General features: G+C 31.0%; 3 protein-coding genes across 6 annotated transcripts; 2 read left to right on the forward strand and 1 right to left on the reverse strand.

The window, feature by feature from the left end:
• Window positions 1-462: 462 nt before the first annotated feature.
• On the reverse strand, window positions 463-2,491 carry Atg4b (Autophagy-related 4b). The gene is made up of 3 exons (XM_047059039.2): window positions 1,932-2,491; window positions 1,317-1,871; window positions 463-1,239 (listed from the first exon to the last, which is right to left on the reverse strand). Exons 1-3 carry the CDS (start codon window positions 2,269-2,271, stop codon window positions 731-733), a joined length of 1,404 nt encoding a protein of 467 aa, XP_046914995.2. The 5' UTR covers window positions 2,272-2,491; the 3' UTR covers window positions 463-730.
• Window positions 2,492-2,527: 36 nt separating this feature from the next.
• Window positions 2,528-5,937, forward strand: Srp54 (splicing regulatory protein 54). 3 transcript variants are annotated; one of them, XM_047059035.2, is made up of 5 exons: window positions 2,528-2,795; window positions 3,548-3,764; window positions 3,836-3,991; window positions 4,044-4,269; window positions 4,327-5,937. In XM_047059035.2, the coding sequence occupies exons 1-5, from the start codon at window positions 2,668-2,670 to the stop codon at window positions 5,667-5,669; spliced, it is 2,070 nt and encodes a 689-aa protein (XP_046914991.2). In that variant the 5' UTR covers window positions 2,528-2,667; the 3' UTR covers window positions 5,670-5,937. The 3 variants fall into 3 exon arrangements, with proteins under 3 accessions (XP_046914991.2, XP_075589474.1, XP_075589473.1); XM_075733359.1 differs by lacking the exon at window positions 2,528-2,795 and adding an exon at window positions 3,210-3,476; XM_075733358.1 differs by lacking the exon at window positions 2,528-2,795 and adding an exon at window positions 3,222-3,476 and having other exon boundaries at window positions 3,548-3,767.
• A 6,514-nt stretch (window positions 5,938-12,451) lies between these two features.
• On the forward strand, window positions 12,452-24,905 carry LOC124495609 (uncharacterized). 2 transcript variants are annotated; one of them, XM_075733367.1, is made up of 5 exons: window positions 12,452-13,827; window positions 19,892-20,810; window positions 20,888-21,148; window positions 21,442-22,044; window positions 23,971-24,905. In XM_075733367.1, exons 2-5 carry the CDS (start codon window positions 20,168-20,170, stop codon window positions 23,976-23,978), a joined length of 1,515 nt encoding a protein of 504 aa, XP_075589482.1. In that variant the 5' UTR covers window positions 12,452-13,827; window positions 19,892-20,167; the 3' UTR covers window positions 23,979-24,905. The 2 variants fall into 2 exon arrangements, with proteins under 2 accessions (XP_075589482.1, XP_075589481.1); XM_075733366.1 differs by lacking the exon at window positions 23,971-24,905 and having other exon boundaries at window positions 21,442-22,093.
• Window positions 24,906-24,992: the final 87 nt, after the last annotated feature.

A 24,992-nucleotide genomic window follows, 5' to 3' on the forward strand; every position in this document is an offset into this window, starting at 1 on the left:
TTTTTATAACACAAAAAAAAAATCTAAATAGCTACCACTTTTGCCGAATACGATTCGATTCGAACCAATATATTTATTACCCTGCATGTATGCTATTACGGTCACAGTGTTTGTGTGTGTGTGTGTTTGCGAATGACAACATCAACATTGACAATTGAACGTGAAAAATTAAACAAAAACAAAAAAAAATGTCAATTTCCTTGATCATCCAAAATGCTACTGTTGTGAAAGATATCACTCAAAAAAAAAGCGAAAAAAAATCATTTAGGGTTATTCTTTTCTGGCATTCGATTATGTATACAAAGACAAAATTGCATTATGGCCCCCCCATATAATACTTAAAGTGAAAGTAATTTTCTATATTCAAAAGAAAATCGATCCGATCCTAAATGACTTTTTTTTTTGTTTTGTTTTGTCATAGAAAAAGAAAAATTCAAAGAGTTAATTTACACTTTTTTCAAGTTGATTGTAGAATTTTAAAATAAAAAAAAATCAAATCAAACAAGCAAAAAAAAATTCAGATAACATATATTAATAGCAAATTCTATAATGAAATTTTTTTTTCTTTTTTTTCTGATGAACTCATCATAATACAACAAAATCTTCGGATGATAATAATTTCTGTACATTTCCATGGCGATCAACAAGTCTATATTCCATTCGTAATATTCGATCCATTGTTGTTGTTGTTGTTGATGATAATGGTTCATTCATTTGATTGTCAAATCGATTATTTGGAATCCAATGAATATATTGGATAACCATTACTTTTATATGAATGATCAATAATTTGTTGTGAAAAATTTATAAATTCATCATAATCTTGTTTGGTTTTCAAATAGAAACCAATCGTACAGCTAGGATCGATTGATGTTAATGAAATTCGTTTTGGTGATATACAATGATAGCTATCCAATGGAAAATTTGTTCTTGTACCAACATCAATACTTTTTTGACAATAATGTGGATCAATAGCAAGTAATTTGTCATCTTGAAAGCCAATAAAATATAATGAATGTCGTGGTTTACCACCGATTACACCCAAACATGAAGATAGTGATAATATTTGTTTAAAATATGGTGAATAAAATTTATTAAATTCATCACCACCTAAACGTACAGGTATCAATATGATTATGCTACGCCATTGATTATTTCCATCATCATCATCGATGATTGTATTTGAATTTGAACGTATATTGACTGTCCGACATAAGTCGATGACGTCTTGTAGATAAACTGATGATGAAACAATAATTATAAAATTAAAAAAAATAGAGTTAAAAGTTGAGAGTATGAGTATGTTACATACATACCAGTGCAATCCTGTGCAATATAACAACAAATATCGCATAATAATCGATTATCTTTGGCGGCATCTTCCAACAGGTTTTTCATTATGATCGATATGGATGCCGGACCGAACCAATCACCTGGATTCTTACCAAACAACTGTTGTCCTTGTCTAATGATTTCATGTATAGAAAATGGACTTGTCGATCGATCAGGAATATCGGCAAACCATTTGATTATCATTCGATGTATGAGATCATCTTGTCCTTCCCATCGCCAATTTCGGCCATGAAAATGTGTAAGAAAAGCTTGCGCCATTATCATCTGACCGGAACGGATCATACAACCCCAACCATTATCTGTGGTAATCGGTGTTTGCAGTAAAGGAGGAAAATCACGTCGATATGTTAGCCAGATTCGACTATAGAAATCTTTTTTGAATTTATCATATGCATAGAGATTTGAACTTTGTTCATCCGATTGGCTAATCGAATCGGACATTTTACCATAGTAAAGTTGACCAAGAACACATATTGGTGAATTGAAATTGAATTTATTCCGAAATCGATGATTAAATTCTGAAAATCAAAATTGTTAATGAGCATTATGTTTAAATTTACCATTGCATGAAAACTTGCCATATTTTACCGTATTCCACATTGAATAGAACGTCGATCTTGCTGTAGAGTTTGAGGAACCTTGGATCTGATGATGATTACTAATCGATTCACAAGATCGATGATGATTTGAAACATTTAATGATGTGGCTGATGTCGATGATGATGAAGCGGTCGAGGATCGTTTTTTGGTTGTTGGATTGTAACGATTTTGATGTGGTTGTGGATTATAATGATGATGATGATGATGATGTTGATGATTATGGTGACCAAATCCGTTATTAAGATTATTTTTATCTTCATTTTTTGCTTGCAGATATTGTTGTAATGTTAAAGTGCTACATCTTGTTTCTGTTGTCATTGTTAATAAATGAAAATAAAATTTTTGATGATAGAAATCGACAATCAGGTCATCTGGTTGTTGCTATTATTATTAACAAATTTATGACTCTATCAAATGATTCATTTTTTTTTGTTGTTCCGGATTTCAATGAATAAACAAAAAGATCCAAATAATTTTTTTTTTATCACAAAACCAGGATTTTTTTTTTTGCTTTTTTTACGATGTAAATAAAAAAAATTCGTTCATCACTATCGATTATTTAAGACGATATTGTCGAGTTTCGGTGTGGGAACTGTGTGTGTGTGTGTGTGTGTGAGCTTTGATTGTTTTGTTCGGCCGAATTTTTTTTCTCTGGTAAAAATTGTTTTAATTCAATTCTGATTCTATTCAGTAATTATAAAATCACAACATAAAATGGGCCCTGGATCAACAACATCGGTGATTCAGGTGACCAATGTGGCGCCGGTTATCACTAATGAACAACTACGAACATTATTCACCAATGTTGGCCCGATACGAGAATTTGTTTGTTATCCAACAAGGTAAGGTTGAACATTTCTCAATGCCGCTGATATGATTCGAATTGCCATATTAACATATTTTTGGGATTTGTAAACTCGGACATTGTGTTGAAAACATTTGATGATGATGATGATGATATGTAGTGATCCATCACAGCGAAAGGGTTAAAAAGGGGGAGAGGTCAAAAATCAAAGTAGTGTACTATTCGATTTGGTAGTGTACTATTCGATTTGGTAGTGTGCACTATTTTGGTAGTGTACTATCGATTTTGGTAGTGTACTATTCGATTTGGTAGTGTACTATCGATTTTGGTAGTGTACTATCGATTTTGGTAGTGTACTATTTGACTTGGTAGTGTACTAGCTGATTTGGTAGTTTCGCCACTCCACTACGATTTAGTAGTGTACACACAAGGCTATTTTTTTTTGTGTGTCAGTTTCGGTGTGGGAACTGTGTGTGTGTGTGTGTGTGTGAGCTTTGATTGTTTTGTTTGGCCGAATTTTTTTTTCTCTGGTAAAAATTGTTTTCATTCAATTCTGATTCTATTGAGTAATTATAAAATCACAACATAAAATGGGCCCTGGATCAACAACATCGGTGATTCAGGTGACCAATGTGGCGCCGGTTATCACTAATGAACAACTACGAACATTATTCACCAATGTTGGCCCGATACGAGAATTTGTTTGTTATCCAACAAGGTAAGGTTGAACATTTCATTTGTTCGATTAATTAATCTAATATTGATGATGATGATGATGATGATATGTAGTGATCCATCACAGCAGATATCACGTGTATGCTATGTACGATTTGCCGATCCAATGAATGTATGTGTAGCACAACATCTAACCAATACCGTATTCATTGATCGTGCGATTATGGTCAAGCCGGTTCATGATAATCGTATACCGGATGAAACATTGGCATTGAAATTAGCCAATGAAGGCCATCTTCAGAATAGCAGTAATAATGGCGTCGTTTCACAGGTAGTTTTTTTAAAATTATATCATCATTTTATCCATATCAAACTATATTTTGTCATGTGTTTAATTACTAGATTGAAACCGTAAATGGCGTACAATCGATTACAACAATCGATCCTCGTCTAAATGCATTAGGCTTACCACAATATCCACCATTATCGCCAAGTTTAGATCCTGCAAAGATAGAAGAAATTCGTCGTACGATTGTAGTTTCAAATGTTAACAAACAGGTAATTTTTCACTGTTTCATTTAAATCATCAATTAATTTTATAATCCAAAAGACAACTCCGGAACAATTATTGGAATTTTTCAATCAATTTGGTGAAGTTAAATATCTTCGTATGACCACCGATGAAAATGATGTTATTAAATCGGCAATGATTGAATATACGGATCAATCATCGGTGGCAAATGCTTTACAAAATACTGGAATATCATTCCAAGGATCTCAATTGAATCTTACACATACAACAACCAGTATACTCAAACCACAATATAAAATCAATGGTATTGGAAATAAAGTTTTTCAAAAAAAACTAGTTTGACTTTTTTTTTTGATTATAGTTGATCCAAGTAAATTTCCGGAAACACGAGATCTGATGCCGAAACCAAAACGTTCACGATCAAGATCTATTGGACGAAGTCGTTCAAGTCGATCACCTAGCCGAAGTCGAAAAAGTAGCCGAAGATCGCGAACACCACCGAGCCATCGTTCACGTGATCGTAAACGTTCATCAATTTCACGTTCAAGATCACCGGTTCGTCGATCAAGTCGTCGTTCTCGATCACGTGAACGACGTGAACGTTCACCATATTCCTCATCATCACGACGTAGATCTTCACGTGATCGTTCATATTCACGGGAGCGAATACGTGGTAGTCGAAGAGAACGATCTAAAGAACGAGATCGTGATCGTCGTCGTTCAAGTCGAGATCGAAGCATGGAACGACGTCGAAGTTATGATCGTGAACGAGATCGAAGTAACCGAGATCGTGAACGTGAACGTTCTGAACGAGATCGTAAAAGACATGAACGTAGCCGAGAAGAAAAAGATTATGGCCATGAACGTGTTCATGGTCGAGTTGAAAGAGAACGACCAAAAAAACGGAGCCGTAGCCGAGAATCGGAACGAAATCGAGTACCAGAACGACGAGATCGGCGAAAAGATGGCGTTAGCGCTATGTCTAGTGGTCTTATCGAACGTCATGAACGCCATAATCGTTCACGGTCACGATCTGGATCTCGTATCAAAATAATGAAATCACCATTGACCGGTAATTGCCATGAGGAAGATGAAACAGCAATGATGATGATGATTAACAAGCATGAACATGAGGATAAATTAATGAATCGTGTAGAAAGTGATGATAATATGGATTTAGTTGATGATAATGATGATGATGGTCATTCCGATAATAATTCTCGTTCATCTTCACTACACACAAATAATGATGGACAACAAAAGGAACAGAAACGAATGACATTATTGAAAACGCCAGAACATGAAAAAATTGATGCCGATAGCGATGAGAATTTAGGCCGTGCCGATATGGACATGGATGATGATGATGATGAAAATGATAATATCCATGATAATAATAATCATCATCATAATGATGGTGGCGATGACGGAAATGGTCCATCACCGCTGCCATCGATTAGTAAAAATAGTAGTAGAGAAGAATTTGCCACAACGGATAAGCATCGCCATCGACACCATCATCATCATCATCGTCGTACATCACCAGTACCACCACCACCACCAACCCTTTCATCATCATCTCGTCATCGATCGTCATCATCATCTCAACATCATGTTAGTAGCAGCAGTAATAGTAGTCGACATTATAAAAAAATCAGTACTATGGGACATCATCGTTATGATTCTGATGATGATAAATATTGATCATATCGAGAGTATAGCATGAAATGGAAAGAATATTATTTAATTCATTTTTCACATTTAAATTAATGAATTTTGAATTGTATTCAAAATGTTCCGATCATATAAACACAACAATATATATTGAAAACAATGTTTTTGAAATTTATTCCTCATTGTTTCATAAAAACAAACTAATGTCGAATGTCAATGAAGTTTTCATTTAGCTTTTTTTTCGCACCATCATCATCAAAGTTTGAATAAAATTTACATTAAATAACAAAAAATAAAATTGAAATCGATCGATTTAAATGAGTTTATTATAATATATTGAATGGGCGTTATTCAATATATATATTCAAAATCGATATTAGTCGTTCATCACTTTATTCACTATTTTTTTTTGATTATTCGAATTTTTTGTTTTTGTTTTATTGCCTTGCATACCAACATGATGATGATGATGATGATGACTATGTTTAATGACAATGGTAATAAAAGATGGAGAAAACCATCAACCATAACAATGAAGAATCTGAACAAAACAATCTTGATTCTATGTGTGTGTGTTTGCTTTCAAGATTAAAGAATCCAATAAAAAAATGGCATTGATGATTTTGGACATTTAATGTTTGTCGAGTCAAAATGAACAACACTGAAAGAATCTTATCTTTTTCGAATTATAAAATTTTTTTTTTAAATTTGCTTTTTGTTTCGTGTTTTGCCATATATATGACTAAAATGATGATAATGATGACGACTACCATTTTTTCATCATTTTATTATTATGGTTATGGTTGCCAATTCTCCATTTTTACAATTATTATTATTCACTGATATGGCTCGTTTTTTTTTCTCTTCGTCCATTTTTGTTTTATCTTTGTGTGTGTGTGTGCGTTTGGTGTTGGTGGAAAAACTTTATTCTACCCCTTTTTTTCCGTACAACCTTCACAATGAAGAAAAAGAAAATTCTATTTTTTTTGTGACAAGCGCGTCATCATTTCCGAATGTCGTTTATTTCAAAATGTCTCCATAATAGATTCATGAATCGTAAAATTCTGTTGTTGTTGTTGTTGTTGGTGCAATAAACATTTACCCACAACAACAACAACGTCTACTGTGGAACAATAGAATCAAAAAATTTTTTTTTGTTTTGTTTTGTTGTTGTTGTTGTTTGTAATCTCATATAAAGAAAACATCGTGATTCCAATGATGATGATTTTTTTTTCAACTTGACAAAAAACAAAACACATCATCATCGTCATCATTTAATCGGACCCCATACACACATATGTTGGTATGTTATTTCAAATATGAATAGTTTTTCTCTCTGTGTGTGTGTGATTTTGTGTGTTTGGACTGATGGATGATGAATAAAACACAAAAAATTTTATTCAATTACACATTCAATCAATTATACGAAAGAACAAATATAAAAAAAAACAAAACAAAAGTTAGTAGTAAAAATGTGTGTGTGGGTGGGTGGATGGTCAACAACTTTTTTCTTTTGTCAAGTTTTTTTTTTCTCTCAAGTTTCGTTTAGTTGTACCAAAACAACAACAACAATAATAATAATATATATCAACACATTGTATTTGTTGTTGTTGTTGTTGTTGTTTTTGTTCCGGGATAAGTATTGTGTTTTTTTTATATAAATAACATAGAATACTGTATAAACAATAAACTTTTAATGTTTTCAAAAAAAAAATAATGGCTATGGATAAGGATTCTTAGGATTCAAATGTGTGTCGATCAAAACAAAAATGATGATGATGATTATTGTAACAACAACAACAATTACAATCACAATTTTGGTCATTCCATTTGGTTCATTTAAAGTAAATTGCCTTCGATTCATGTGTGTGTGTGTGTGTGTGTGTGTGAGAAACAGAGGATTGATTTGAATGACATGAATTTAATACGAAAATTTCGTCGTTGTCGTCGTTGTTTGCAATCAATCGACAATCGACAAAATTGTTTTGTTTCATTTGTTCACATAATGAATAAATGGGCTGCCATTGACAACTTGTGATTGGTACATTGCATACATGCATCATTTGCCTGTCCTTGGCAACCATTTTTTTTTTTGTTTCTCTGTTTCAATTGATTTTATACACAGAATTTTTGTTTTTGTTTTACTGCTCTTTACCGGCTGATCAGAGAAAAAAAAATTGAAAAATCGAAAAATCTTTATTTCAAGGGAATTCAACAACCCATGTATGTTTGTGTGTGTGTGTGTGTGTGTTGGTCTGTGCTGCGGCTGAACTGTGATCCATTTTTTTCTGTTTGTTTGTTTGTTTGTTTCAATCTAAAAGTCACCACATCAATATCTATTGATATTGTGGATGTGGTTGAATATGGTGGTTATATTATATGGGGACAAAATTTTGGTCAAATTTTTTTTGTTTCATCTCGATTGCCAAGACAAAAAAAAAAATTTATTTGACAGTTTGTAAACTGAAATCCATACTCGATAATGTGGTTGGTTTTTATGGTCCCGTCTCTCTCTCTATTCGGTATTCATTCATTCATTCACAGATTTATTTATTGATTGATTGCCATTTCAAGCAAAAAGAAAAATGAATAAATGATTGTCGTATGACTGCTGCTGCTGCTGATTTAGAAGTTTTTTTTTGTTGTTGCTCTTTTTTTTGTGTGTGTAAAAAACCAGAAACAAAAAAAAACAAAATCTGGTCACTATAGAAAAGTGATTCTGGACCAGAATAATAGCGGAAGAATTTTCTTTTTTTTTTTTTTTTTTTGCAATTTCTTTTGTTACTTTACATTGACATTTCGATGATTTGGTTGTTGACTTGTAATGAATTTGGAATATGAACTTTTTTTTGGTTGCTGTGTTTGATCTAGTGATTTTTTTTTCTTCACCAGTCGACAATATGATCGATTCGAAATTTTGGATTTTCCATTGTTATCCTCATGTTGTATATCAGCTATATCATTACGAAAATGTAGTAGTTATTTTTTTTTTCTTCATCTTTCTCAAATTTCTCTAGGTCGAGATGGACACATTTTTTTTCTAAGGTTTCTCTCTCTCTCTCTCTTTGTCTCTTTATTTTTATTTTCCGAAATTGTATCTTCTACGATCCAGAAACAGAAAGATTTTTTCTGTTTGTGTATTTTTTTTCTTTGGGTGTAATTTTTTTTCTATTTGGCGCGCTATTTTAATAATAATAATAAAGCTCCTTCGATTTTGATGCTACGATTTTCTGTGATTTTTTTTCTCTGTCTCTCTCTGTGTGTGTGTGTGTGTGTGTGTGTTCACTCAGTTCATATCTTGTTGTATAAATTTTGCTGTTATCGTTTGGATTTTTTTTTTATTTTTGGATACATAGCTTATTTGTGAATGGAATATATCTGTATATTTTGGTACTATATATATATGGGTCATGGGACAACGGAACTGGCATTTCAATTTTTCTTTTTCTCTTGTGTATATTTATATGCCAAGAGAAAAAAAAGAAACAGCCACCACCACCACCAACGACGACAACGACAACGACAACAACAAAAAAAAACTGAAAAAGTCAAACGGCCATGTCCGCCGCTATCGTCGTTATTCGGTCGAATTGATCTGAATTGGTCGTAGTCATTTTTTTTTCTTTGAAGAATGAATGAATGAATGAATATACCCCACCACTTTTTTTCTGACTTTCGAAACACACACACACCCTCCAGTAAGCCGAAATTCTGGTATCACAAATGTGCCGTTATCAAAAAAAAAAAAAAATTCTACCCTCACATCATAGTGGCGGTGGCGTTTGATTCTTATTCCATGCGGTCGATTTTTTTTTTGTTAGGCGTCATGTGTGTGTGTGTGTGTGTGTGTGTGGCCCATATGTTATAAAGGCTTTGGAACGCACACACACACACAGAATTCTTGGTTTTTTGTTCCTTTTCGTTTCGTTTTCATTTTATTTTTCCTATGTATTGAAACGAACAAACAATACATAACACACACATAGGACAAACACAGTGTTTTAGAGTTGGACGAAAAAAAAAACATATCCGACCCAGAAATATATAAGCTACCCATATAAACCCTTGAAATCTTTTTTTTTTTGCTGGTACAAAAAAAAATTTGCAAATAAACAAGAATAAATGAAAACAAAACAGAACAGAACAGAATTAAAGATAAAAAATTAGTGTTTCTGTATATGTTATGGTTTTTCTTTTTCATCAACTATCAATGGATTCTACATGCCAAATGCTGTGTTACACAATTCCAGATTCTTAGTATGTTGTTGTTGATGATGATGATGATGACGATGTTTGGTTCTATTTTTTTTGTTCCATTTTAATCCTTTTGTTTTTGTTCACATTTGAATACCCATGTTGATAAGGATGTAGATAAAAAAGCTCGAAACAAAGAAACAAAGACGAAAAAAATCAATGAAATAAATGTAGTTTTTATTCTTGATTTGTTTTCTAATAATTCATTGTTGTTGTTATGTGGCACACAGAAATGCACAAAAAAAGTTGTAGATTCTTTATTCTGTTTTTTTTGTTCTTTGTTGCATAATTCACCATTTACGACAAACGTTTATTATTATTATTATTATACATGGTTGGAATTTGTATATTCTGGAAATTTTTTAATAAAAAAAAATATTCCTGACAGAATGATATGCTGGAAACATTCTTTTTGCCTTCTTTTTTTTTAATTCATTGTTGCACAATGTAATAAATTCTTTTTCAATTCTGTACCATAGACTATAGATATTCATACACACACACACACACACACACTCATGTTTGTGTTTGAGATTTGGTTTTTTTTATATATATTCTGTAATCTCATGCCATGCATCATTCGAAATATTATTTTTTTTTTTTTTTGGTGTGAAAGAGAAAAATCCGGTTCCAAAAAAAAAAATAAAAATAAAAATAGCAATAAAACACACACACACCAATAGTGCTCTAGGGATTTATTTATAATATTTCCCCGGAAGTAGATATTTTTTTTCTTTTCATTTTTCTCTTTTTTTTATTATATATCTGGTGAGCGCCATATGAAATGCCATTCGTTGTCATTGGTCGTCGTTGGTTTTTTTTATGATGATTTTCAATTTACAAAAAAAAAAAATCATCACATCACATAGAATTTTTATAAATTGAACAACAACAACAACAACGACAAAAAAAATCCATTTTTTAACCAATCCAAACATGTATGACATGTATGGATTGTTGTTGTTTTTTTTTTTTTTTTGTTGGCATTGGCATTGGAACAATGTCGATGATGATGATGATGATGATGAAAATTAAATTCTGTATGAATTCTTGATAGAGAAAGAGAGAAAAAATCTGAATTTTCTGTATTCGTTGCTGTTGTTGTTGTTGTTGCTGCTGTTTGTGGCAAACACATAATCATTGATTGAACATCATCTCTATATAAATAACGGCCATATTATAACCATACGCACACACACACACACACACACATCGTTTCGTTAGTCATTTTTTTTTTTTTTTTTCTGGTTCTGAACTTTTTCAAAATGCTTACTATGTATATTGATCGTTGTTCCTTTTCTCATCATCATCATCATCATCGCCATCAATATATATTCTTATTTAATCTTGGTTTTGGAACAATTTCTTTCTTTTCGTTTTTTTTTTCTTGGTCCGATTTTGTTTTGTTCGAATAAAATCATGATGATGATGATGATATGGATTTGAGATTCTGTTGAATAATAATAATAATAAAAAATTCTTTACATTTCCATGTGCACATACACACACACACACATACACACATTTATATATGAATGTGAGCATCATATCCAGAATATATACAGAATTCATGTGCGCTCGAGTCTCGTTTTTTATTTATTTTTATATTTTGTTTTTTTCTTTTGCTTTTGATTCGTATTACAAACAACTATTTTTAATATGAGACAATGGAGCTTGATGATGGCAGACGAATTTGATTCTACATCGTCGTTTCACATTTTTTTTTCTTCTTATTATTCTAGGTCTTCATCATCATCAACATCAACATAAAGATGAGAAGTGATTCAGTGAAAGTTTTTTTTTTTTTTTTTACTTTCTACTACTGCTTGTTATTTTTTTTCTCTCTTCATCATCATCGTTGTCGTTGTTGTTGTTGTATTCTGAGTATGTCTTTGGAATTACCAGAATCATCGTGATACACACACACACACATACAAGACAAATAGGAAGAAGTAAAATGGCTATCCATTTTTTTTTTTTTTTTGCATAGTTCCAAAAACAAGCAAGCGTAAAGACATCGAACATGTTACAACTAGTAATTTTTCTCTAGTATTTTGTTTGGTTTTTATTTTAGTTTTCACATTCTTTTTTTTCTCTCTTTCTCTCTCTTTTTTTTTGGAACAATATGATAAATGCTCCTGTTATTCTAGCTAAATGATGATGATAAAATTCTGGTAGTGGTATCGTCGTCTATAGTGGTCCAACATTTACGATGATGATGATGATGATGCACATTCTATTTTCTTTTCATTTTTTTTATTGGGTTATAATTTCATATATTAAAAATAAAAAAAAAATTCAAACTAAAGAAACACAAAAAAAAACAGAACCGAACAGAACAGAACAGAATTTTTTTTTTCTCTTCCTCTTTTTCAAACTGCTAGTGGTCAATTATTTTTTGCTGTTGGGTTCCAGAAATATAATGCTCAACCTATGAAACACAGACGATTATTGAGAAATATAAAAACATGCACAATACACACACATATATTGATTCTGTAAATGTTTAGCATGAAATAGTGGTGACTATAAAAGTGAATAATAAAAAAAACGACAAACCAAAGCAAAACTGAATCAGATCATCTTGTTAGATGCTGCTTCTGCTTCGAAAAAGAATTTTTTGCTTTCTTTAAACTTCAACATCAACATCAACAACAACGGGGAAAAAAAATCTCAAACCCATCGATGTTGTTGATGATGATGATGATCATGATCATGATCATCATTTGAAATGATGAAACATTTACACCCACACACACACACACACACACACACATGCACACACTTATCAACAAACACACGGCAAAACAAAATGAAAATGAAAAAAAAATTTCAATGATCCAAATTCGCGCCTGTGTTGTATTTTTGGCGGTGTGTGTGTAAGAGTGTGTCGTGTGTGTTGTTGTATAACACCAACCAACCAACCAACCAACCAACTAACTAACTAACTAACTTATTCACAACATAACAATGATTCTCATGATAATGGTCATCAAATAAAATAAAGTAAAAAAGTAAAAAAGATCCATTCAAATTAGTTTTGATTGAATTTGATTTTTCTTTCATTCATCACTTGATGATGATGATGATGATTTATCGATTTGATTCGATTATTTGTGTATTTGTTTGATTCATATACGATGCTAAATTCTGGCCATTCTGATTATTCATTTTTTTTTCATATATATTTCTTCATTTGTCTTCCACATAATAAATTCTTTCATGTGAATTTTTTTCATTTCGTTCTCTAATGATGTTGTTATGACAAAAAAAAAATTCGGTAAATTCTGCCTTATAAATACACGACGACGTACGGATATCATCATTGTCTAGTGAAATCAATCATCATCATTTTCCAGTGTGTACATGTGTGTGTACGTTTGTTTGCTTGTCATCACAGTTATTCATAATTAAATGTTTTTGTCGTTGATTGGTTTCTCTCTGTGTATGAGTGTGTGTTTGTGTTTGTATGTGTGTGTATATGCACATTCAATCCGACCACATTATCTACATATTCAATCAATGTCAAATTGTTTATGAAAATTATTGCTCATCTTTAATAATGATAATAATAATGATGATGATGATGATGATTGATGTTGTTAACTTGAACATGAAACCAGAAGAAACAAAAATTTCAATTTTTTTCAATCCATTTCTTTATTGTTCATTTTCATTTGCATCGTTTTCATCGTAAATATCATATATATTTAGCAACGAAAAAAAAACAAACCAAAAAAAAAGATTTGAAAAGTTCAACAAAATGATGATGGTGGATGTTTAATCCTTGCTATATATATATATTCAATTTGCTTGTTTTTGTTTTTCTGCATCTTATTTGTTGTCACCAATGTTTTGTTTTGTGGCGATTATTAGTGTGTTTTAATCAATCCATCAAATACAATCAACGAATATATATTGTTTCGTTGTTAAGGTATGGGTCTTTTTTTTATATGCAAAATGCAAAATAACACTGAATGACTGTGATGGGCTTTTTTTTGTTCATCAAAAAAAAAAAGAAAATCTGTCTGTCTTTCTGTCTTTAAAACAAGATAATGCTATTATTATGATTGCATAACAAACAAAATTTCCATTGATGATGAATTTACAATTCAATTTCGTTGTTGTTGTTTTTTTTCTGTCTTTTCTTGGATTCTTGGTTAGTTTCACAACAACAACTAGATAGACTTAACATTTGAAAAAAAAATTAGACCAGTTAATAGGATGAAACCCACATTGTCATCGTTGTCATCATTTATCTGTGAAGAAAAAAAAAACAACGAACGAATGAAATACACACACACACAGAGACAGAGAGAGAGAGAGAGAGAGAGAGAGAGAGAGAGACAAAAAAAACCAAATTATAAAATTCAGCCAACCAGAATCGATTCGATGACAACTCAAAGGAATTCATAGGAACAGTAAAATAGACAAGACAAGAAAGAAAAAAAAATTGAAAGCTCACTATTATCCTACAGTGCTGACGATCGGCTAATTGAATTGAATTGAAGTTTTTTGTTGTTGTTGTTGTTGTTGTCGTCGTTGTTTTTCATCTATTTTTTTCCTGTGTGTACAATTCCTGTGTTTGTGTGTGTGTTTGTATCAGACAACAGAATCTTATTCGTTGAAATAGAATTGTAAATTATCATTATTATATCATTGTTGCACAATGCAAGTGGACGAACGAATGAATGAATGAAAGAGAGAAAAAATTTACTACCATTCTGAATCAATAATTCATTATGTATATATATATATGAAAAACATACCAAACACATTGTTGTTGTTGTTGTTGCTGTGGATTTTTCTTTTTCTTTTTTTTTATATTTTTTTCACACCCACATTCATATAATTTATTAATTATGTTTTCGATTAAACACACCCACGCGCACACATAATGCAATGCAATTACAATTGAAAATCAGTCAACCGGTATTTTTTTTTCTTTTTCACCGATGATGATGATGATGATGATGATGGAAAGAACCGAATATTCTGTGTTCTTCACATTGGTTAATTTTTTTTTTGAAATAAATTTGATATATACTTACATCTGGTTATATGGTATTTAGTTTGATTATGATGGGTGGTGGTGGTGATGGTGGTATGGGGGATTTTGCTTTTTCATGAATCGCTATTTGTTGTTTTCTGTTTAAGTTTTTTTTTCGTGTGTGTGTGTGTGTGTGTGTCATGTTTATACCATCAAGTTTTATACTGTTTGTTTTCGATCCAACAACAAGACAAGACAAGACAACTTGAAGATGCCGGTTGAAATACACACATACACACACAAAAAAAACAAACAAACAAACAAGACAAGACAACCAGTTTGTTACCAAGCCAAGCGTACAAGATTCTGAATATTCAAATATTATAGTCCTATAGGGTGACAAAACATTGAATTCAATTGAATTGAATTGAATTAAAATGTACACTGTGTATGTATGGAATTTTTTTTTTGTTAAACAATCCAGAATTCAGAATGACAGGGCATAATAAAAGAATGGATAGATGGAAAGAATTTTTTTTTTCATTGTTGAAAAAAAACTGGACTCACGATTCATACAACAACAACAACAGCAACAACAATATTGACAATTTGTTGGTACCAAATTTGTTGATAATAAACAACTTCATCAACTGGGTAGATAAAGTTGAATTTGGGCAAACATTTTTTTTCTTCATTTTTTTTTCATTCTTTGTAAAGAAATAATAGAGTGATAAGCAAATACACAAACAATACGATGGGAAGTAGGAAAAAAAAGCAAATAATACACACACAGTCACAAATTGCATTTAGGCCAGAATATAACTAACAAGAGGCTAATCAAACACAAATATTCTTCATTTCAATTCATTCATTCATTCATTGATTGATTCAAACAAATGACAACAAGGAGAAAAAAAACCGGATGGGCAACAAACAAGAAAAGTGGCTGCAAATTGGAACATCATGATTATGATGAACATCACAAATTGAATGGATTGTGAATGAATAAATGAATGGAAAACATCAGAATTTTCATTTTATTTTTCAGGTAAATCATAATGATATTCTGCTACTGCTACTGCCACTGCTGCTACTGCTGCTGATGATCGATAGCAATGAATGAGTTAACCATTAACCATCATTGTCGTTTCCAACACGTCAGGTGATTTGATTTACATTAAATTCAAATTAAATAAAGTGAATTATGGAACCAAAAAAAAAAAAAAAATGAAGAAAAAAAAATGAAAACGAAACTAAAACTGAATTAAATCGAAATTATTTATGCAAATTGTCATCATCATCATCACCATCATGATGAGTGAAATGTATTCTACACCCACATATTTATGTGTATGTGTGTAGAGAGAAAGAGAGAGAGAGAGAGCGAAAGTTGAAAAGTTTGGTTCCGGAAATGATTAAATTATTTAAAAATTTCATTTCATTTTTTTTTTGATTCAATCATTTGAAATTTGGAACAAATGAAAAAAAAAAGAATTTTAGCGCCACACGTAGTAGTAGCGCCATATTTTTCCACTCATCAAAGTCTAGTATTAATAGGTCTATTTTGATCATCATCATCATCGTAATGATCCTTCAACCAAATTGTATTGGATCTAATATTTGTCATTTAATAACCAGAATGATGATGATGATGACGATGACGATGCTTGAGTTTGTCAGAATTTTTTTTTTGTTATTCTTTATTCTTGTTTCATCATTCATTTCTACATGGTATACAACAGCAACAACAAAGTTGTGTTCATCATAATTCACAAGTTTTTTTTTTGGGAATGATGATGATTTTGATGGATTACCGTCATGGATTCATAATTTTTTTTTCATTATAATCATCAAGTTTATATTATATAGTAAGTTGGGTATTGGTTATATAGGTTTTGTTACTTTTTCAATTCAATGATGCATTTGATCGATGAATCTGATTTAACATAACGAATAATATTCAAGTTTGCGTGAATCATAAACTTGATTATCATCATCATCATCATCATCGATTTAATATTTATCCGATTAATCACTCTATATGTGTGTGTGTGTGTTTTTTTCGCTCAAATGAAGATGCGTGTTAAGTGTTCAATGTTAACTATAACTACACTCTCATTTATATTTCAATGATGGATGATGATGATGAAGGTGATGAAGGTGATTAGTTATATTAGTTATGCAAACCATTTTTTTTTTATTCATTCGTTCTTTTGTTTGTTTGTTTGCTCTGAGGGTTTATTTTGTCTTTTTTTTTCATCTTGATTTTACAAAAGAAAAATTTTCATTCATTCATTCTTGCGTGCGTGTGTGTGTGTGTGTGTGTGTGTGTATGTGCAAATGGCGACAAATCACGAAATCGTTTCCATCTTATAAATTCGAAGAAAATGCAGTTTTTTTCTTGGATTTTTGTCGCCAATAATTGTCGCTGATGATGAGATTTTCAGTTGAAAAATGATTTATTTTTCACGTGATTTTCTCAAGAATTTTTGTTCCATTTGGGATTAAATTTTTCCTTTTTCTTCTTCGTCTTCTTCGTCTTCTTTGTCATCATTTGCGTGCATTGGAACAAAAACACAAATGGATGAAATCGAAAATAAAATAGACAATGACATTTTTGAATTATTAATTTTTCAATCATCCAAGTTCAATTTACATTTATTATTAGAATGGTGAATAAATGTGGGTTTTTTTTTGCTCTTACCAAGAACTATGGTGATCATCATTTTGTTCGCAAGGATTTTCTATGAGCTCATTTCATTGCTTTGCTGTGCCACACAAACAACAGGAAAAATTCCCATCGTGATTTCGATGCTGTAATCCTTTTTTTTTGTTCAATTTTGAGATTTTTTTTTCTTCTTCATTTTGACATTGTGTGTGAATGTGTTCGCTGGTTGAAGGAACGATTTGATTAGAACATTACCAAAATAGAATCGATAGTATCGAATATATAATTGAAATTGGTGAAAAGTTTTTTTTGTTTGCATGGTTCATATATGAACCATATTGATGGATTTGAAACTTTGAAACTTTCATTGATGATGATGATGATGATGAAACTTTATTATTATTCCTGGTTCCAAGTTGGTCATTATTTTATGATTTCTTTTTTTCGAGTTTTAATCATCATCATCGTCATCATCAATGATTAAAAACTTGGCACTTTTTGACATCGATTCTTGCCATACATTGACTACATCAATCTTTTGTGTGTGTTGTTTTGCTGTCTCCAGACACAGAAATAAACAACAGCCATGCAAATATTAGCTGAAAATGTTTTTGGTGAACAAAAAAAAATGACAAAATTTGAATAACAAGTGAAATTGAATTTTAACTGAAAAAACAAAAAAAAAACAAATCCAATCCAATGATATTAATACTGAGTTTATCAGGAAAATTGAATTTCGCTTCTCGTTTTCTTTTCTTTTTTTTGCACCGAAAATTTTATTTATCCCATACAAATTGTTTGAGAGAGAACAAAAAAAAATAAAATTTATCCAAACTTGAATTCAAACAAAAAAAGCAGCAAAAAGAAAGAAAAACAAACGCACAGATTTTTTATTCCCATTGAATTTCGATCGGCATAAAGAATTTCTATGGAATTTAAATTGAATCGAATTTTTTTTTGTTCGCAAACCAAAATGATGAGTTTTCAATCGTCTTGTGTGAGTGTGTGGTGAATGTTTTTTTTCAATTTTGTATTTGTAAGCAAATTTTTTTTCCGTTGTTTTGTTTTGTTTACAGAATAATAATGGTGATCGGAGTTTCGATTTTTTTTTATATATATATTTTATTCCTGATCGGCATTCTAAAACTAAAAAACCTAGAATATAAATTGATGACCCAATGAGAGTGTTATTGATTTATTTAGAAAAAAAAAGATCATCACCGGATCTATGAATCATCATTTATATTTATAGCTTAATTAATTCAAATTTGATTCAAACATGAATTTTTCAGTCGCATACACACACATGTTCATTTAAATTATGGAGGTGAAGCCAACTTTTCACACTTCACGATTTTAATTTTTTTTTTTTTTTGGTTTGTTTGTCAAGAATTTCTCTTCTTTTTTTTGGAATAAAATTCTGTAAAGTTGTGAAAAATTCTGTCTATTCAAAAATCATTACAATTACAATTTTTTTTCTGTGTTGTTCACTCTCAGCTTCATTTCACAACATTCTGTTGTCGGTTGTCGTTTGGTTGTTTGGTTGTCTGGCATTGCGCATCATGTTTCAAAGTTTTTTTTTTGCATTTCAAAACTAATTTGTGTTACATTAATATAATTCTTTGTATCCGTTCTTATTTTCTCATCCAATTTACACATTTATTTTTTTTGAGTATGCGAAACATAGAATGAGAGAGAGAGAGAGAGAGAAAGAAACATTTGCTACGTCTAGCGTGAAACAAAACAAAACAAAAAAAAATTACTCAAATGGTGAACATTCAAATAACCAGATTCGATGAGATATGAGTATATGTGTGTGTGTGTGTGTGGGTAAAATTCAACAGAATCAAACGATGGAAAAAAAATTCGACTTATCACCATTATATGATTGTCGTTGTATAAAAAAACAAAAACAAAAAAAAATTCCACCATCCTCAACCACTTTTTTTTTGTCATTTCATTTCATTTTTTTTTATTTCCATTTCCATGCTCTACTCTAATATAGCCCTAGCTTCAATGGTTTTTTTCCCCATCAAATTTCCGTTTCTGGCATTAGGGTTAAGCTGTTGTTGTTGTTGTTGTTGGCGTGTGGCGTGTTTGAAATTGTGAAACAAAAAAAAAAAAAAAAATTCACATTCCAACACACACGTACACCGTTAAATAATACACAGAAAAGTGTTTTGTATATATGTGTGTGTGTGTGTATGTTTTCCCTGGTTCTTTTTTTTCTGGATCAATGCTTTACATTAATGTGCATATATGCGTGTGTGTGTGTGTAAATTATAATTAAATGTTTCTTTTTTTCTCTCTCTTTGATTCTCCATTTTTTTTTCATTTCAGGATCAAATTTAGATACATTCTTCAATTCTTCGATTTTTTTTTTGGTGGGGGTTCTTTTCGGCTTTTTTTCCATTCATTCGATGTTGTCATCATCATAGATACCATACATCTTTAGTTCTTAACAACGAATAATAATAAAAAAAATAGGTCATTCAAGAAAAAAAAATTTGAAACAGCAGCCAATTAGTAGAAAAAATCATCATTAATCAATACGAAGAAAATATATTGACCCCATCCCCCATCATATATTATCATTAAAAAATAAAATTACCCCATATGTATTACTTGCCACCAAATTATCATCAACAACAACAACCACAACCACAACAACAACAACAGCAGCAACAACAACAACATCCTCAGCAGCAATCGGCAAATTTTAGTAACCAACAACAATCACAACAACAACCAGAATTGCAACCTAGATCGGTTACAGCACCATTTGTTGAACGTCGGATTCAGCATCAGCAACAACAACGTGGTGATCGACTTCAACTTCAACTTCAACAGCAGCAACAACAACAACAGCAGCAACAATATTCAAATTATTATCCACCTACACCGACAACACCGACACAAGCATTATTATCATCGAATAGATTTTTAATCGGTGGTTATAATCCAAATATTATTGGCAGTGGTGGTGGCGGTGGCAGCAGTTTTCGAAGAGCTGCCGGTCTTATAGGAGCATCTGGTGTAGCTAGACGAAGTCGTCTAGGTCTAGGATTAGGATTAGGCAATCGTCGTTTTTATAGTGGACCCGGTGGTTTTGGTGTCGGTAGTGGTGGTGGTGGTGGTTACGGTAGTGTTCGTAATTTTTCAAATTATCGATCTAGTAATCATTATCGAAGAAATCATTACAATCCATATAATCCATATTATTATAATTATAATTATACTAATCAAAATCAGAAAAAAGGTATGATTAAATGGAAAAAAAAATTATTTGATGAATTTGATGAAATATTTAATTTGATTTGTTCTTGTTGTATATAGATTTACTATTATATTTCAATTTTATAATGGATCGTGGTAACGCATTCAGTTGTATGAAATATACATTGATATTATGCAATGTATTTGGTTTTATATTGGCCATATTCAATGCATTATTCGGTATTGGTTATCCACAAGAAAAATGGCCAGGAGGATATACTGGTGGTCAGATGGCCATATTTTCATTATTTGTGATGGCATTTACGACAATCGGTTATTGTGGTGCACAACACCATAAAGGATATCTATTGATTGTATATGGTAAAAATAAATTTTTTTGTTTTTTGTTTTATATCCAATCAAATTTATAAACTTTAGTAGTGGTGGTAGTGGTACATCGAAATCCAATTCTATTCATTAATTGTCCATGACGATGACCATTTGTTTGTTAATTTGTTTTTTATACTTTTCTATCATTACACCAATATATATGTACAATCGGTTGTCCATATATTGATGATCATTATTATCAAAAATCCATAATTTATACTATAATAATAATAATAATTTTTCATCGTTTTTTTTTTGTTCAAATTTTTATTTATTTGATTTAGGCATAATAATATTCTTCTTGTTAATTGGATTGGTGGCCATTTGTTTCATTTACAATGATTCATTAGCAGAATTAATGTACAATGGATATATGATTACCTTTGCCGTAGTGATCTTTTTTCTCATGTTATTTGCCTTTTTCATTTCATATAAAATAAGTGAACATGGTTCAAGTAAATATTTGTCAACAATTATACCGACCACTCAACAACAGCAAGCAGCAGCAGCAGCAGCAGCGGCGGCAGCAGCAGCTGCTGTTGCTACCGCCCAACAACAACAATCTCAACGTGGATTAAGAGATCAACAACAACAACAACAACAATCACAACAACCACCAACATCACAATCACAGCAACCACCACCACCACCACCACCAGCAACTACGATAACATCCGGTAATTGTATGGCCAATACTGGTGATCAACGTACTAGACATCCATATACAACAACAACGACAGGTGGTGGTGGTGGTGTTGTTACCGGAAGTCAAACCGGCGCTGTCAGTGGTGGTGGTGGTGGTGGTGGTGTTGCTAGTACCGGCTCAACACAGCAACCAACCAATCAAAGCGCTACCAATCCATGTCCAGTGCCAGGATGTAATTATGGTAAAATAATTTCCAATTAATGAAAAACAAAAAACAAAAAATAAGAAAATCAACTCGGCTACAATTACTACTCAATTAATTCGTACAAATCGATCAATCAATCAATCAATCAATCAACCAACCAACCAACCAAATCGATTCGAAAATTCAAATATAGATACAAAGACAAACACGCACACACACGATACAATGAATGAACCAATTTCTTTTGCTCTCGCTCTCTTTTTCTACACAATTATTTCCATTTCGACAGTAAAAGAAAATATGATTAATTAATCTTGTCCAGTGCTTCTGTTTTTTTTTTGTTTTTTTTTCATTCATTCATCTATTTTGTTTCGCTTTTTGTTTTTGTTTCATTCAGAATGATGATGGATGAGTACACTACATATATATATATATAGTATTTATTCTTCTTCTTGTCTTTAAATCTCAAACAAAATCCCGATATATAATCATACAAGCAACAAAAACAAAAAAATTTTTGTTCTTTTTTTTTCTTCACATTCAGATCTGTCGTTGTCGTTGTCGTAATCGTTCGAAACTATTTTAACTCAGAATGATGATGATGATGATGATATTCGCAAGAAACAAATAATGAGAAAACAACAACAACAACAACAAAATCCTCACTTTAATCTCAATGCATCCGATCCAAAAAAAAAACCAAACCGAAATAGAATCCTCATTTCTTTGTTATATTCCAATTTGGAACAGTTGTACTTAAACTGGCCCCATTGAATAATGGGATTTCAACATATTTATGATGAATGAAAAAGTTATTTTTTTCTCCATTTGTTGGCTAAAATTCCCCAAAAGAATTGATCTGGAAAATCTTTCCATATTAAAAACCATTAGAGTTTTTTTTTGTTTTGTCATGTCATATGAAGATCATCATAAGAATTCAATGAACGAACAAGAAAACAAGCCTATTATTTCGAATATGGAATGATCAAAAAAAAAAAAAAAAAACAAACAATGAACAAAATTTCTTTTTAAATCATTATCATCAACATTCGAATGTGTAATATGATTGCTGTCTACCAACCAACGAAGGCATGTCAATCAATTTTTTTTTCATTTGTTTAGTTTTTTCTCCGGTCATCATCATTATCATTATCATAGATCATGGCCAATTGATATCATGAACAAAATTTCATCATTTCTTTTTTCTCAAGAAAAAAGCTGTGATCATCATCATCATCATCATCATTATTAATCAATGAAATTTGAAAAAAATAACATACGATGGATTATCATCATTATTAAAGATGATTATTATTATGAATTATACCAGCCAGAATGATTCGAAATGGTCCAATTCCAATGGTTTGGTTTAATGAATGTTTCTTTTCCTTCCTTCCTTTTTTTCACAATTTTCGTACAAATCGCCGTTATTGCAGCCGATTCCGGACCTTTACTAAATGACAATAATGATGATGATGATGATGATGGTGGTAGCAAATTCTGTGAATTTAGCCATCATTTATCCAAAATGGGCGGATGAAGACCAGAATTGATGTGCTTACAAGAAAAAAAAATCGTGCCTGTACACTATGAACAAGAAAAAAGTGTTTGGATCTTATTGAAGAAAATAATAATCAAGACAGAGCACAAGAAAGAAAAAACAAAAACAAAAAATCCGCATCAACCGATTGATTGAATGAACAAGAATAATAATGATGATGATATGAACCATCAATATACCTCGAAATTTTTAATCAACCACCAGTGTTTTTTTTTAAATTTTTTTTTGAGCTGCTTTTTGATATATGATAAGCCAAATGATTCGAATTCTAATCATGATTCTCTGACCATCATCAGATCTGAACGAAATTTTTTTTTCATTTCATTTCATAGTTTCTTATTTATAATTGGTTTTTTTTTCATTTGTCATTTTTATAATTCCATTTCATTTGAACGGCGAAGAAAATTGAAAAAAAAGACCGAAAATTGAGAACCAAATTTCAATCACCGAATGGAAAAAACAACAACAACAACAACAACAAAACTCATTGGAATTGGAGAATTTTTCAACATTTTTTTTCTTAAAAAAAAGTCTTCCATTTTTTTCCCCATTTTGCCCATCATCAGCCATCATCATTTTGATCACAAAAATCTCTTGTGTACATCTAATCGAAAAAAAATTGTCTGTGTGTGTGTGTTTGCTGTTTGTTGTCCTCTGGCCATTGAAATCACCATTATCATTGTGTTTTGTTTTGTTTTCGGCCCTAAATGATTGGTTTTTTTTCATTTTGTTTTCAATGTGGGGAAAAAAAAGAACACCAAACATGTACATTATACCTGCCGAAAAATTTTCTTTTTTTTTAAATTTACAGCAATATTACAGCATTATAAAAAAAAATTGTGTATCCGAAGAAACAAAAAAAAAAAAAAAAAAAAATAGAAAAGACAATCTTTTGTTTTGTTCAAATTGAAACTTTGAATAGTCGCCATCATCATCGTATCGTATTATTAAACATAATCATTGAGATATAACCACTACATTACTTATTATGTAACAGAGACTTTATCTTTATATATCCAGTATATATTTATATACATAGAAATGTAATATTTATTTGTTTGTTATTTCAATCAACAATAATTGATCATCATCAATATATCACCATCATCATCATGATTCATTTTTTTTTCATTTTTTGTAAATTTGACAATTGATTCACGTTTATCAAAAGAAAACATTCGAATGTTTTTTGTTGTTGTTGTTGTCGTTGTTGTTGTTGTTGCTATTGTTGTATATATATAGATCATCATCAGCTGTTATTTTATAGTTGAATTTTTTGTTTTTATTCTGTTAACCATCATCATCATCATCATCGTTGCCATGAACACAGAATTTTTCTGTTATCAATTAATTAATTAATTAACTAATTAATCCATATTTATTTTGTGTAAATTATTTACAATGAAAAAAAAAGAAATCAAAC

This window comes from Dermatophagoides farinae, chromosome 8, assembly GCF_024713945.1.
Source record: "Dermatophagoides farinae isolate YC_2012a chromosome 8, ASM2471394v1, whole genome shotgun sequence".
Lineage (NCBI taxonomy): Eukaryota > Metazoa > Arthropoda > Arachnida > Sarcoptiformes > Pyroglyphidae > Dermatophagoides > Dermatophagoides farinae.